Source organism: Tasmannia lanceolata, unplaced genomic scaffold (genome assembly GCF_043159265.1).
Source record: "Tasmannia lanceolata isolate RefF3 unplaced genomic scaffold, GAP_Taslan_0.1 ptg000037l, whole genome shotgun sequence".
Taxonomy (NCBI): Eukaryota; Viridiplantae; Streptophyta; class Magnoliopsida; order Canellales; family Winteraceae; genus Tasmannia; species Tasmannia lanceolata.
Window position 1 is genome coordinate 792,722 of NW_027518714.1, and position 16,279 is coordinate 809,000.

A 16,279-nucleotide genomic window follows, 5' to 3' on the forward strand; every position below is an offset into this window, starting at 1 on the left:
AACTTAATTAAATTGTTAATCATCCATTTCTAAGCAATGATCGGACGGCTACGATCATCCCCTTTTAGAACAAAATGTTTGATCCATTCCAAACAATCCCAATAAAAGAGGTCCGGATAAAGTAGTGTCTCTACGACTCTACGGGCGTGTCATGTTTTTCCTGGGCGATGTTCACAACCCTTATTTACGGTACATACACCAATCTTTAATATTTGAAGTACAATTTTCACAACCCTGATTTAAGGTAAGGGCACCCAAGTGGCAGCGAGACAGACAGAAAAGGGCGGCGGGTGACTTAAGATAGTGGTCACGCGCGATCTCTACAGATATCTCTCGCGCATTGTGCCCTGCCCTCCCCTCCCCTCCCCAAAACCAATGTTAGGTCAACTACCCTAGGGTTTTTCACAGTCGGGATCAATGCCAACAATCAACTGACTAATCGAGAATGTCCATCTTGTAGACATCATGAGGAGAGGACCCACATGAATTTTGTCCGTTACCAATCGAAAATCCCATGCGTAAGACAATGGACTATAACAATCAATGCTTCGGCTTCCATTGGACACTTCTGTCATCCATGATCGAATCAATGGTTCAGACCACATCCACATGGCAACTTGATGCCCCCAAGCAGATTCCTCATTTTGAAGCTATTGATATTGGTACTATGATGTTTTATTAACTGCACTGACTCGTCGTCTCTTATTATTTACACAGCTGTCAAAGGTTAGATTATTACAGTTCCCAAAAGGCCCAATGAAAACATAAAAGACATGCTAAATTTGTGCAATTATTAAACCATGGTAGTGCCAACATGTGTATTTTTTTCCCAAATAACTACATGAGCTGCTAGGAAGACACACCTGTGAAAAAAAGAAAAAAGAAAAGGAGATCATGAAGGCAAGTCATGGGTGAGTCAATCGTTTATACTACAAAAGCTTAGAGTTTATGCTATTTAATCATTGAGGATATATTTCAACAGAGATGGAAAACGTGATTTAATTCTAAAACCTAATCCCATTAAAAGAAGATATTTTCTTAGCTAGGTTGATTTCAAATTTCAATGGTAACGGTTTATTTTGTATTGTCATGAAACCGGGAATCGAACCGGCCTATAAGAGAATATAAATAGAAAGTTTTGGGAAGTTTTGTTGGAAAATGTTTGACAACTTGAAAAGGAAAGGGGCTACCAAAAACAGGAGCTAAGAAGGGCACAACAAAGAGAAGGAAACGGCGACCTGAGCATGCAGATTGAGGAGATGATTTGATGTGAAGTTGCGATATGCTTATCTTAAAATCCGAGCATGACGCGTCAAAATCTCAGCTCATCAGTCTCTTGATGGTGATGGGTAGATGGATGGATGGACGGATGGTTGCATATATGGGAAGGAAACAAATCATTTCTGGATTGGAAAAGAAATGAAAACTTAACTAATTTGATGTGGGTTACTGTAAAATCAGCTGCTCAGGCCTTTTTTTTTTTTTTTTTTTTTGGGCTGAACCTAGATTTTGAAAATATAAATTGTTCCTAGAACAAGGAAAGAGAACTGACTGTGGGTTCTGTTTTTTCAATCTGAAACAGAATTCTAGCAAATCCCCTCATTTTCAATACTCGATAATTAAGATAAAATATTAGTCTATTCTTTTGCTAAATTTTTTCAAAGGAATAATAAATTAATAATCACAGAATTCTTGTCTTTTTATAGTAAAAAATCAAGAAACAAGTGATGGAGTAGGTCATGTAAAAGTAACACTCGTCAAAGAATAAAGCTGCAAATAATAATAGGAAATAAGATGATATCTTCTGCTAGCAGATCATGACAACAAGCAAAAAAAAATGGCGTGGATTTACGACGTCTCTGTCGCATGATTATTTAATCTGGTACTGTGCTGTCATATGAGATATGATGCAGCTTCATCGATCCACGTTCAAATCCCCTCTGCACCCTCTTAAAATCACTTTCTATTCCCCCCTTTCGCTTTCTTCACTGAGGGAGAATACCTGCACACTTTCTCACGCACGTATACTCAAAACAGAAGCCCAAACCCACAGCCATGGATATGATAAGTAGTAAGGGCTGCACCAAAAGCAGACCCTTATTATTTCACCATCCCTGCCACCTGATTCATCAAATCCATCTAACCATATATTAGGGTCGGTTTGCCAAACACCGATTTTGTTTTGCCCAGTTTTCTGCAGTTTTGGATTCTGATAGTGCCTATTGAGTTCTGTAATCTCAAATTTTCTTTTGCTTGTCCTGTTCTTACATTTGGGTTTTTAGTTTTTTTTAATCATTGTCTGGTTTTTATTATTCTTACTACTAGTTTCTGCATTTGACCTTATGTTGGGAACTTCTTAGTACCCACTGGCTTATTCTCTTTCCAGTTTTTGGTCTCTGTAGTTTGTCCTGTTTTTCCCTCTCGGCTTTGATGGGAACTTGAAACCGTTCAGTCTGGTTTTTCACTGGGTTACCAAGGCAATATAAAAACATGTTCTCCTCTTTTCCATTCCTTCTCTGCTTCGCCTTGAAATATTTTCTTCGTCTCTCCATTTAAAGGTTTGAAGACTCAAATCTTCCATTCTTGTTCCACATTTTCTCTTCCATTTAAGCTCCTATACCAGTTTCTTCATCTGGGTTTCAATGGAGAGCTACCAACATTTCGATGATAACAGGGAAGCACAGCTTCCACCTGGTTTTAGGTTCCACCCAACAGACGAAGAACTTGTTTCATATTATCTGATAAAAAAGGTAATCGAGAGCAGTTTCACAAGCAGAGCCATAGCTGAAGTAGACCTCAACAAATGCGAGCCTTGGGAGCTCCCTGGTATGCCTTCATGCAATTTCCACCCAGTCTTATATCAAGGCTTCTGATAATGGCACTACTTTTTTACTAATTGCACAAACTAGCTTGTCTTTTCTTTTTAATTGTGCTTCTTGGAACTGTAACAACCTTTGACACATGGTAGTGTCAATATCAGCAGCCCGTATTAAAATCTTTTCTTTCTAATAACCCTTCGAAAATCATTCTAGGGAAAGGAAAAATGGGAGAAAAGGAGTGGTACTTCTTCAGCCTCCGAGATCGTAAGTATCCAACTGGGCTCCGAACTAACAGAGCTACTGAATCTGGGTACTGGAAAGCTACTGGAAAAGACAAGGAAATTTACAGTTCAAAAACGGCTTCTCTTGTGGGAATGAAGAAGACACTTGTTTTTTACAAGGGAAGAGCTCCAAAAGGTGAAAAGAGCAACTGGGTTATGCATGAATATCGCCTAGAAGGAAAATTATCCTATCCTTACTTCTCCAGAACCACTAAGGTATAATATAATCTCTTAAAGCTCTAGTTTTTTTCATGGTGGATTTCGTTGTCCGTGGAATGCAGCTCTTGCTATAGGAGCATCGATGTTAAAACAAGGGCTATGCAGAAATCTCATTTTTCTCCTCGGGTGTTGATATTGGAACTACAATGTTTTAATAATTGCACAAAGTCAGCTTGTCTTTTCTTTTTTAATTTTCTTGTGAGAGCTTTTGGGGAACTGTAATAACCTTTGACAGCTCTTTAAATACTAAAAGACGAGTTAGTGAAGTTATCAAAACATGGTTGCGCAGATATCAATTTCCTTTCTTCTATTCTCTACTATCTACTGTTTTTTAGTATTTGATCACTGTTCGACTTCTACATTGTTTTTGTTGGGTACCGGTTTTTTTTTTGTAAAATAGAACTCATTTAAAGTCTCTAAAAATCTACGAAGTTTGTTTCTTTTCTTTCATCAATTATTAAATCATTACAGTGGTCTATCTTCCAGCTTCAAGCTCACAAACATTTCTTCTGTGTAACTTTGTTTATATCATGGCAATGATTTTAGAGGAATTCGGAATTCTTCATGTGATAATATTTTGCTTGTCTGCTTCCATATGGTAAGATTGTTGGGTATATAATATAACCCATGTATGTTCTAATATAAGCCCAATAGGTAATGGACCAGGTGTAGTGAGCCCATTAACCTCTTATAACCCTATTGTATCTCTATATATATAGGGGCCGGAGGCAACAAACTTGGTATTCTAAATTAGATACCTTGGGTGTAATGCTTTACTTGGTATTCCAAATTAGATACCTTGGGTGTAATGCTTTAAGCATCCTTGTTTAAACCCTAATTACACTAACAAAGATTGGCCTTTTATTCTTTTATTACCAAATCTACAATATAATAGTGGTGCCTTGGATGAATATCTGGTGTTGTCTGCACATGGTTTTGAAATTTCATGATAAAGACACTGAACTACATGGTTTTGATCTACTCGTCGTTTTTCAATTTTAATCTTCCTGATATAAATCATATCGGCCTCTGATTTTCTTGATTTTTCACATTTTTTGTGTTTTTTTTACTTTTTTTACACACAGCTTGCATTTCCAAATTACATCTTTTTAAGAAAAATAGTTCAACATCATAATTTTTTAGTCGCCCGGCCCGTGCATTCACACGGGACTACAACTAGTTGCTTCATATGTTGACTCGACTGACTCCAATGAAAACTTTCAAAAAATTAAAAGAAAAGAACTACTGCTCTTTCTCAGCATCTGGCAAAGTCAATATAGGGTAGAGAAATTATGATTGAACTAACTCTCTCTGTCGTTTCTTTTTAAATTTTGCTTCCGAGAGTTTTTTGGGAATTGTAAAAACATTTGACAACTGGTTAAATTATAAAAGACAAGGTGAGTTAGCGCAATTATCAAAACATGGTAGCAAGTTAGATATGGAAGAAACCAATTAACAACAGAATAATGCTAGATTTGAAGTTGGGCTATCATCTGATAACAGACCTACGGCCTTTTCAATGTCATCACAATCATAAGGTAATGTATACAATGATGATAAAAGATGGACAGAGATACCAAGTTGTTAACAACAAAAGATGGGTATTTTAGTCATTTCACTCTTAACAAGATTCAAATGTATTGTTACTTAATTTTGTTCTCCACGGACGTAGGACGAGTGGGTCGTTTCAAGGGTCTTCCATAAGACCGGAGGAGGACCAAGTCTGAAGAAGACGACTCGGACTCCCGGCAGTGTCTATTTTGAGGCCGGATCTCCGTCATCATCCTTCTCGCCTCTGCCGGCTTCCTCGTCGTATGCGGCCATGACAGAGGAATCCGCCAGGGAACACGTGCCCTGCTTCTCCACCACGAATTTAAACCAACTCCCGCCTGTTCCCGCATCGATTGGGCAATTCGGAGGAGCGCCGGGTTTTTCGAGGCTGAGGTTGGTGCAGGAGAATTTTCCAGTGCCATTTTTATTCTCGGCGGCGGCGCCGATGCAGGGTGTGTCTAGTTTTGAGAGGAATGAGATGGGCGGGTGTAATTCGGCCGGGCATTGGCCGGAGAATGAGCAGCAGGCGGAGAGGTACCGGCAGCAGTTGCCAATGGGGGCTACCGAACTTGACCGTCTTTGGACCAACTGATGATTTGAAATGACCTTATTATGCTATTACAGGCTTAACTGCTTGTCTTTGTTATTTTGGGAGCTAAAGAGGCCATGTAGCTAATTACTATATTAAGTTGCAAATCTTTATACTATGGGTCCGAGATTTTTATATGGATGTGTGCGCGTGAAGTACAGTATGTTTCAGAAAATTACATTGGGGCCCACTTCTTAGGATGATCCAAGCCGCCGCTCATTAGATGGACGACAACTTTTAGAAAACTCTACAGATGGGAGGATTAGGAACATCATATGGAGATGATTTACTTGGTGCACATAGTATAAAATCTCATCCTCACTACATCATGAGCGTGCCTTACACTATCACTCTCTTTTAAAGTATAAAAGATTAAATAATGCCTCCACCAACAGCTTAAGCTTTCGAAGAAGTTACCGGTTGTTTCACATGGTATCAGAGCAAATGCCTAGGTCCAAATGGAATGGCCAAGCCCAAAAGTGGAGCCACATGTGCCACGTGTAGGCTAACCTAAAGAAAGAGGGGCCACACGTGAGAGGGAGTGTTTAAAGTATAAAAGATTAAATAACGCCTTCTCCAACAGCTCAAGCTTTTGGAGTAGCTGGTAGTTTCACAGTCCATTAAATGGAATGTTATATGATGAATGTGCATATTTTTCAACGAATAAACTGGGTTTCAACTTCAGTCCGATAATCAGTTTTGGAATCACAATCCAAAAGGAACAGGACCTTATTTGTTAGATGTCGTTAAGACTCGCCAATGGGAGTAAGTAAATTTTGATGCATGACTAATCTATAAGGACCAACATATAAATGGTTTGAATAGCAGAACATGTGGTTCTTATATAAGGGTGCGTTTGGATTGCTTGAATCCTATTCAATTTTCGTCCAATTCCGGCATTTGGTTCAAAAAAAAATTGAACGGAATGAACGGGAAGAAATTACATCGGGGCACAATTAAGAAAAATTGCTCAAATCTAACTCCCCACCCCCTCAACCAACACAGAGAGAGAGAGAGAGAGAGAGAGAGAGAGAGAGAGAGAGAGAGAGAGAGAGAGAGAGAGAGTATTCTGATATTGCATTAGTCTTGATGATTTTTTTAATTAAAATTTTATTTAGTTTTTCCAATTCCATTGTTAAGAGAATCAAAATAGGAATTAGAATAGCATAATCATTTCTATTTATGATTCTAACAATACATACAGGCTATGGTTCTTATATGGTCAATAGTAAAGAGCGGGTTTAAGTACAAGTGAGACGTGGTTGTTCAATGATCCAAACCATTGATCTGTTAGAGGTTGTTGTGGATGTGCCATGCACAAAAAGCCAAAGGAACAACCGACGGGTGCCACAAATTGGAGGGTGAGATTCATCCTTTGTGTGTGGATTTTGATGTCTGGCCCTCGATAGAAAGCGAAGCGAAAAGCCTAACGGATAAAGGGTTTGGATTATTGATCAATTGAGCTCTTGTGGTACTTCTAACCGCCCCTATCTTTGAAAAATATACTTATCCATCGTATAAGAAGAAACCCATTAAATGAAGATTCATGTTCAACATCAAGATATTGCATTGATTTCAGTCTGACATGCTTCAATTAGGATGATTCTTTCTAAATATGTTGCAGGGGTCCACTCATTTGTAGCTTTCGACATTCCACTTGGCATCTCTTTTAGGTTCCATGGCCATGCCAGAACAGAAGAATGCGTGCCGGTGTTGTGTACCAAATATGGTCTGTAATGTAATAATATGTAAGCGTTGCCTTGTATATTTTGGGGTGACGGTAATCACTACCCTCTTATTTTGGGGTTGCTGACATGAAGAGAGATGCCATTACGCACCTGCTAAACCCCTTTTACGCAAGTCTCTACATGTTATTATGATTTACAGGATGGCTCCTTCACGTGTTCCTAATCTAAAGGCAAAATGATGGGTTATTTTCTTCCACCCTTTTGCTCTTTTTTTTTCCCGATTGTGTCCCACAACCCTAATTCCAATTGTGTCCCATAGCTCAGGACATTTTTGTCATTTGTATTTGCAAGACACTTGGCCCAAACGTCAACGTATCTTTAACTTTTTCTTCCATACTTTACCTTTAATGCCATCCATATCCCATTTGTATTCAACCTAACCTTCTAAATAAATAAAACTTCATAAAATTATGGGATTTTTTCAAAAAAGAGTAACCTACTATTCAGTATTTGCAAATAGAGTAGTAACTTAGTTTGCCAATTTGCAAAAAAATGAATACTATTCAGAGTAACATGGTGACTTGAATGAATTTCAACAGAACATGTATTTAAATTTCAAAATGACAATATTACCCTTTATTAAGGAATGTTAGGGGTGACATTATGATCTTCCCACACCCATGGTTTTTAGAGTTTTTATATGGTGTAAGCTTGCATAGTTCATTATTTTTCATAAAGTACTATGCCACCCACACCATAGAATGATCCAAACCGTCCATTTGAAGGGCCACAATGTAAATGCGTTGTGACCTAAAAATCATTTCCATATAGGATGATCCTAGCCTTCCGATCTATAGAGAAGTTGCATGTTATGGAAACCTCTATAGATTGAAGGGCTAGAATCATCCTATGGAAATGATTTTTGGGTCGCAACATATTTACATTGTGGCCAATCAAATGGAGGGTTTGGATCATCATACGGTGTGGGCCGTAGTTTGGCTAGGATCATCCTATGGAAATGATTTTTGGGCACAACCTATTTACATTGTGACCCATAAAATGGATGGCTTGGATCATCCAATGGTGTGGGTCGTATAGTACGGCTATGGAAATGATTTTTGGGTCACAACCTATTTACATTGTGGCCCATTAAATGGACGGTTTGGATCATCCTATTGTGTGGGCAATAAACTAATTTTTGAAATGTACATGTGAATCGCTGGAAGCTTGGCCAAAATGGCGACTTAGTCTCCCTCTCCCTCTTCTCACGTTTTTTTGCCTCCCTCCTTCGCAAATGTACAGCCAAATAGAATAAGGTTTTGCGTTTTGGGAGTAAAGGTATTTGTGTCCTTTTCTAATATTGAAACGGCTGCCGTATGGTTTTGGTCGAGAGATACTCTGTTTGCAGAATATGGACAATGGGTATTCCTCTTTTTTGCAAATTAGCAAACCATGTTACTCTATTTGCAAATACTGAATAGAGTGGTCCCAATGAATCATCAAAGGAGGATTGGGGGGTTAACTACCGACCTTTAAATGACTGTTTCCATAAGAGTAGGAGAAGCACCTTTATCTATGAAGTTGGAGTTATCCTACAAGTGCGTGATCTACTTACGGCTGATGGTCATCAAAAGAGATATCCTTCAATTCATTTCTTTTGCTTTTCATCTGGGAAGTATTTTTAGGTTTATGGAGATAATTGGGGATTTCATTTTTTTGCTAGATTTCCAACTTTGTTACCTAATTCTGCATCCTTTGGCCAAACTAATGATATATGTTGGTAATACAAATTTTCAATTTATATTTTTCAATTTTGTTGTTCATCTTTTGAACTATTCTGTAGTCTTTTGTGATGGCGTCTGAATCCGGGTCTGCGATTGCGCGGTCGGTAGAGGGCCTCCGCGGGGTCTGCAATCACAAACAAAGGGGGTCAGGGGGTCCGGGGTGGGTCCCGGACGACCACTTCGACACCCAAGTCAGATCCTTCGACCAATCAATATAAAGAACAGCGAGATGGGGAAGGGTTTCAATCAGGGTTACCAGGGGCAGCGTGCGGAATCTTTTCTGGGTGCGTGAGTGAGTGGGTCGGAGGGGACTAGCAGGGAGAGTAGGATTGAATTCCTAGCCTCCTCTGTTGTTGCCTCGCCTCTTTTCTCTGTGTCCGGAGTGGAGAATGGGTGAAGTCCTTTTTTCAGCGGAAAAAGTCTCTCTCCCCTTCTTCCTTTTCCTCCTTTTTAAAGGGAGGCGCGCGGCCCTTTTTATTATTATGGAGAGAAAACCTTCTTTTGCAGGATTGGGCCGTCCTCCTGCTTCGCCGGCGCGCATGGCTTTAGCGGCTATTTCCTTCCATGATTTGTGATGATGAGGTCTGGGCGGCGAGAGTGTGACACGTGTCATGATTGTGTGGTCTTTGCCGTTTTCCAACGCCTTTCTTCATGATGATTGGGTTCTGCTCGTGCATGGATGACACGTGGCGATATCTGGGAATACAGCCGTATTTGTGCCCCATCATTTTGGAATTTTTTGACCAGGCATCTCCCGTTTACTCTAGTTCAAAGATGGAAAAATCTCTCTTTTTCTATTCTATGTGTTTGTGTTTCCTTTGACCTGCACACACTTGGAATTTGGAGTACCTCTCAACCCAATGGACTTGCAGTTTTTGATGCTAGTATGCATCCTGTCAAATCAACGCCATTATGCCAAACAACCTTGGTATTTTGCATTGCACGTGGCGTCTTTCTCCAAATTCTTCATCTACAGGTTGATTCTATCAGTGTGGCCAATGGTTCCCCAATTGAGGGTTGGTTAAGACAAATATGGGGTGTGATCGTTTTTTTAAAAAAAAAAACGTGTTTAATTGGTGTGCCGTTTAAAACTCCGTCTAAAACCTTTACAACGAATAAAACTTGTTTTTTTAGGCAAACGTTTTAAACACGTTTTAAATGTTTTAAACACGTTCTTTTTTACCCAGCTTTCCAATTTTACCCCCACCATATTTTGTAATGACAAAATTCTAGCCTCATTTTCTTGTGTTTCCATTTTTTTTACTACGTTTTTTTGAACCTGTCCTTACTTCATTGGGTGTCAAAGCAAAACCTTTTCACTTGCATTCACAATGTATCAAACAATTCCAAGGCGCCAAAAATGCGAATTATGTGCACCAATTGACCCCCATAAAATTCAGCAAAAAGATGAGGAAATCACCATCAAAACAGTTTTAGATTTCTATATCCATAAAAAAGGACCCTCCTTTGGAAAATTCAGAAATTCTTGTAGATGTAGACTAAGAAGTAGTAGAGAAGTGAGAGGAATATTGCTACTATGACCTTTTGGGTGAGTGAGATGGTCTTGTTGTTGCCTGTTGAAGGAGAATGAAGGAACTCAATTGACATTGAATCATGGACTTCCATATTGAAAACTGGCCTTCCAATCACATGCTTGTAGAGACCTCCACTCGATACCTGGAAAAATAGAGGAAAGGCATAGTTGGTGTCATTTTTCTTATTCATAATAAGGCCCACCAAAGGGAAGGCATAAATAATTCATTGCCATTCACAATTCATTTTGCTAATCCCGGTGTTGACGGGCCATTTTTTTTTTTGAAATAGGTAAGCTAGGGTTAGGCGGACCCCGACCAGATATATTAAAAAGATCAATAAAGATACTACAAGAAAACAGAAAAGCAAGCCCCTCGCACATCAGAAGAAGGGCAAACAAACTATCAAAAGGGAGCCAAAGGCCACCCAACAAAACGGCAAAGACAAAAACCTAACCGCTTCAGCAAAATGAAAACAACAGCCACAACACTGCCAGAATTCGAACAGCTACCACAAAAACAAACAGCACCAGAGCTAACAGCAGAACCAAAAACACCAGCACCAAAAGCAGACCCCAATTCTCAGCCTCCCGGAATGAGCCCACGAAATGGGGACCTTATTCCAGTAGAGGGGATCGGGGAGATAGATGGCGGCTTAAGGAGGGAAGCAGCTGACTTTCCCTTTTTATTCTTCTTGCTCTGAACTAAATTCCAAGGACCTTCAGACGATGGGGACGATAAAGAGAGAGAAAGGTCCGGAGGCTTGGTCTGCTTTGTAGATGTCTCGGGGATATCAGAGCCAATGACTGAGAATTTATTTCTAGATAAGGCACTATTGGTATAAGGGGTTTCAGGATGATCCAAGCTGATCCTATTATGAGCAATTGGAAAATCAGAACTTAGCTGAACAGCTTTATCACTATCCTTAGTGATTGGCCTCCATTCCTTTCTGTATTGAACAGAGAGAAGGGGAGGAGGCATTTGGTTCTTAGGGCATCCTTCAGAAGAATGACTAAAATCAAGACAGGTTTTGCAAGGTTTGGGCTTCCATTCATATTCTACAACCTGAGTTTCATCTCCAGTAGGGGTTTGGATGTGGACAACATCAGGAAGGGGGCTTTCGGCAGTTATTTCGACACAAACTCTAGCAAATTGTAATCTTGAGGCCTCAGCAGTGTGAGAATCCATGTATAAAGGTTTGCCAATGATGCTAGATAGCTTTCCAATACCTGTAGGAGTCCAGAATTTCAGGTGCAATGCAGGGAATTTAATCCAAATTGGGATAGTTGAAAGTTTCAGCTTCTCCAAAGAACAGCCCGGAAGCCATTTCTGCAGGATGAGAGCACGACCCCCAAAGGTGGTGGGGTATTCCAGGACTTTAATGCAGTCCTCTTCCAGGTTGAACTTGAACAAGAAAAAGCTATTAGGGAGAGCAATTAGATCAAAGTCCCCTTTCAGCTGCCAGATTCTCAATAAGTGGTTTTTAATAGCAGTGAAGTAGGGCCTCCGACCAAGAAAATAACCTAGAAGACAGTTTTCCCATTTAGACTTTGCTTCAATAAAATCACCCTCCTTGAAAGCTGCCTTTATTATGCCATCTTCAGTAGTTACCGGGTTGAAAAAAGGGACAGAAGTATCAACTGCTTTGGTTCGACTCTTTCCAAACACTTCCTTCCATTTGCCCTCTGAAATTGAGGAGATGGAAGGAGCTGGTCTGGAAGAAAGGAAACAGGGAGCAGAATCCATGGATCCATTAGCTCGAGCAGGGAAAGATCCAGAAGGATTATGGGAGCTGCTGGGAGGACAGTTGGCCAGCATCTGACAGGAGCCAATAGGACTAGCAATGATAGAGGGGGATGGGAGACGAAAGGTACAAGGGGTAGGACCAGCTGGGAGAGGCCAGCAGTCGCTACACTTGAGATCAGGGGGAGAAGCTTTTTTCTCAAGAAGAGGACTAGAAAGGAGCGGTTCAGAAGGAGACCCCAATACCGAGGCATTTATCCTCATAGTCTTAGCAAATCCCATCTGAATCTCTACACCTTTTCCATCAGAATGGTTTTCATGTCCAGCAGTTTCACTCAGAGAGCAGGGGTTGCCAAGAGAGAACTCAGCTTCACAAGGTTGGACTTCCGAAGAGAAGGACGGATCCGATTCAGATAAGAGTAATGCTTCCTTCTGAGATTGCAACTTTGAGCTGAGAAGGGAGTATATATCTTCTTCACCCTCAATATGGATTTGAGGTTGGGCCTTTGATTTTCTTCTCCCATTCTTTCTCTTTTTTGATGATGAAGAAGCTTTCGAAATAGGAGAGCTGAGCTCCTTTTCTATAAGCTTGAGATATCGCATCTTCTCTGGAACTGATAACCGAATGCTATTAAATCCTTCATCATCACGGAGAGCGCGGAGGTCCAGCAAAGTCTTATTCGGATTAGGAATCAGGTCGATCTTGTGCTTGACCAGATCAGAGAAAGAAAGAGGTTCGATCTCGGAATCGCTTGCAGCAGAATTTTTTATAGCATTGATGCCAGGAGACCAGAAGTTTAGACGCCCAAATGAGTGGGGAGGAATATCCTCATCAGAGCCATCATGAGAAGAGTCAAGGCCCTCCATTTGACCTTAAGAAAAACAGAGGCGCAAATCTCTCTCACTCTCCAAAATGGACGATCTCCCTCCACCCGATGAGATCGAAATCCTGAGTCGACTCAGCGAATCCACCGATCTAGGTCGGTGCAGATGCGATTCAAAAACCCTCCGATCTGATCTCTCTCTCTCTCTCTCTGCAACGAAGAAAGAAGCCGGAAAAAAGTGGCCGGATCTGTACCACCGTCAGACGAGGCGAGCTACAGCCGATCTATACAATTTCCTTACTTTTCCGGCGATCGGAGACGGATCCACCGTTGACTCGACTGTCCGTTCCGATCTAACATCCGATCGTTCCTCGGGAAGCACACGTGCCTTCCCCCGCCCTCCTCCCTCTTCTCGCCCACCTCCTTCCCTTACCTGCTCACCTGGCAGATAGCCGATTCGTGTCTGCCTCCAGCCTCCTGATGGCTTCCCGGATTCCCTCGGTCTCCCCGGACAGATCCGGCCTCCTAGCGACCTCCCCGGCCAAATCCGGCCTCTCGACAGTTAGATCTGGCCTCCCGACGGCCCCTCGACTCTTCCGGCCAGATCCGGTCTCGCAACGGCCAGATCTGTCCTCTCAACGGCCAGATCCGTCCTCTCGGCGGCCTCCCGTCGGGCAGTTTCTTACTAATCGCCGGAGAAGGGGAGAACCGGAGAAGGAGGAGGTGGAGTAGATCCCGCCGGAGAAGGAGGACGGCCTGAGAAGGAGGAGGAGGAGGAGATCCCGCCTTGATTGCTGTAGTCTTCTTTTCTCTGCTCTTCTATCCCCTCTTTCATTCCAAACTCTCCAAACCCATCTCATAAACTTGTGAGAGATAGTTAGGAGAGGAGATCCCGCCTTGATTGCTGCAGTCTTCCGGCCAGATCCGGTCTCTCAACGGCCAGATCTGTCCTCTCAACGGCCAGATCCGTCCTCTCGGCGGCCTCCCGTCGGGCGAAGGGGAGAACCGGAGAAGGAGGAGGTTGCCTTCACTCCGAAGTAGGTAGAGATTTTTTAGGCAAGGGTGATTTCTTCTGTGAATAGAAATGTTATTTATGTATAGGGCTCCTTTTTCCGGCCAGATCCATTTTAGAAATGTTATTTATGTATAGGAATATGAATATGATGTCTAGATTTCAACTGATGGGTTTTCTGGTAAGGCCCTGTTTATTTAAGATTTTAAGAACCATGAATTTGGGTCCAATAATCAGTTTTGAACTGTCAATTGATTCTCGAAATCCAAAACAAACAGGGAGTCCAATAATCAGTTTGGGGTCCACAATCGGTCGTCACAAATTCACAATCTCAAACGAACAGTGCCAAAGTGATCCAAGTTAATGTTGTTCAAGTCCTGTATGATAATTCCACAGAGAGATGTAGGACTTGTTTTGATATCACATAAAAAGGCCTTCGGAAATAATATTATTTTAAGTTAATCTTAGTTGCAAATGGGACACTAAGGCTAATTTGGAAGCCATTAACTTAGATATAAAACTATGCATCGTCATTATTTGCATATCATCAGTAATAAATGTAAAGGAATAATAAAATGCACCTTGATGATGTGGGTCCAATCAGGATGCCCTCGTGGCTGGTTTTTGCAAGGGTGCCCTTCAGTTTAGCAGTCCTCATAAGCTTATTTATAGGCAAATATATTTTGGGGCATCCAACAAAGAGTCCTTGTTTGTTGAACGAAACTTGGCTCAGGTCGGAGTCTGAGGAACTTTCCTCAGACTAATGCACAGAAAAATTACACCTAGAAATAAGGATTTATCTGAGCGGTCATCAAGGAATTAGGATGATTGAACCCAACATGCTCCACCAGGTTATAGTGGAAGGTAACTCCCTGAATGTGATAAAATGGTTGAAGGGTAGTCTCTCCCATCCTTGGAGGTTTGCTCATTGGATTGACGAGATCATGGATCAAGTGGCTGTTTCTTCTATCTCTTTCCATCTTGTAAGACGATCAGTGAACAATGAGGTTGATAGACTAGCTAGGGAGGGAGTTTCAAGGGCGGACTTAGAAATTTTTTTATTTCCTTCCACCTTGATTTATTCTATGTGTATTTTCTTTCTTGGTTGCCTTGTACTTAATCTTCTCAGTCTTCGGGCTGCTTCCTGGGTCTTTTTCTTTGCTAATATAATTCTTTGCCATTCAAAAAAAAGAGAAAAAGAAATAAGGACTTATCAATTTAGCCGCAGTGCTCTGATTGGATGTATGTAGAGTAGTGGGTATGTAGAAAGCCCGGAGAAACAGGAATTGGAAAACTCAGAAACTTACCATTGGTTAAGGTTGAAATTGAAAATCCAAAAATAAAGAATACAAAATACAAAAAAAGAAATTAAAAGTAAAAGAAATAGGAAAATGATAATTGGAGTTTGAGTTTGGTGTAAGCCCTTATGGTCCCGTATTTTTCAAAAAGTATTATACGGACCACACTATAGGATGATCCAAACCGTCCATGTGATAGGCCACAAAGTAAATGGGTTGTGCCAAAAAAAAAAAAACATGTCAATAGTGTTGGGGGTAAAAACGGCACTTACCGTGGATGAATGACACGTGGCCTCTCCGAATAATTAGAAATCGACCCATAGATTTTAGGAGGAAAGATAACAAAATACTATCCTCTCCCTCAAAATAGCTACGTCCAAACTGGGAAACCGCCTCTCATAAAGGTAACGTATCCAGAGGCGGTGACTTTCTATCTGTGGGAAGTTCATTAAATAGTAACTTGTTCGTTCAGGGAAATAAGATATCTATTAAATATAGATATAAACTTATCTCCCAGGGAGTCGACCAATTAGATAAGACTCCTAAAACAGCAAGATTCTAATCATTTATGACTATTTTCTCTATAAAAAGGGACTCTTATATTCATAATGGAACTACGTCAGACTTGATCCTCAAAGAAGGCGTATGTAGGCAGCTTGGCAACAACCAAGTTCAGTCATAATCATTCTCCATCAATCTTTGTTGGTGATGCTTCTAAATCTAATCTCCTTCCCTTCAATTCTCCTGTGATTTTGATTTCTAGCTTAATTATTGAAGTATCATAATTCCGGTTCTACTAACATATTTTCTGTGAGTACAAGTTGCTTATAGGATCAACTCTATCACCACTAGATCGTATAGAACGGATTTCGGCATCATCATATAGGATGATCTCAACTCTCCGATCTAAAGAGAAATGCATATTTATGGAAACCTCTA

At 40.8% G+C, this 16,279-nt stretch overlaps 1 protein-coding gene across 1 annotated transcript; it reads left to right on the forward strand.

The window, feature by feature from the left end:
* Window positions 1-1,809: 1,809 nt before the first annotated feature.
* Window positions 1,810-5,594, forward strand: LOC143861704 (protein CUP-SHAPED COTYLEDON 2-like). The gene is made up of 3 exons (XM_077372589.1): window positions 1,810-2,826; window positions 3,033-3,316; window positions 4,992-5,594. The coding sequence occupies exons 1-3, from the start codon at window positions 2,643-2,645 to the stop codon at window positions 5,460-5,462; spliced, it is 939 nt and encodes a 312-aa protein (XP_077228704.1). The 5' UTR covers window positions 1,810-2,642; the 3' UTR covers window positions 5,463-5,594.
* Window positions 5,595-16,279: the final 10,685 nt, after the last annotated feature.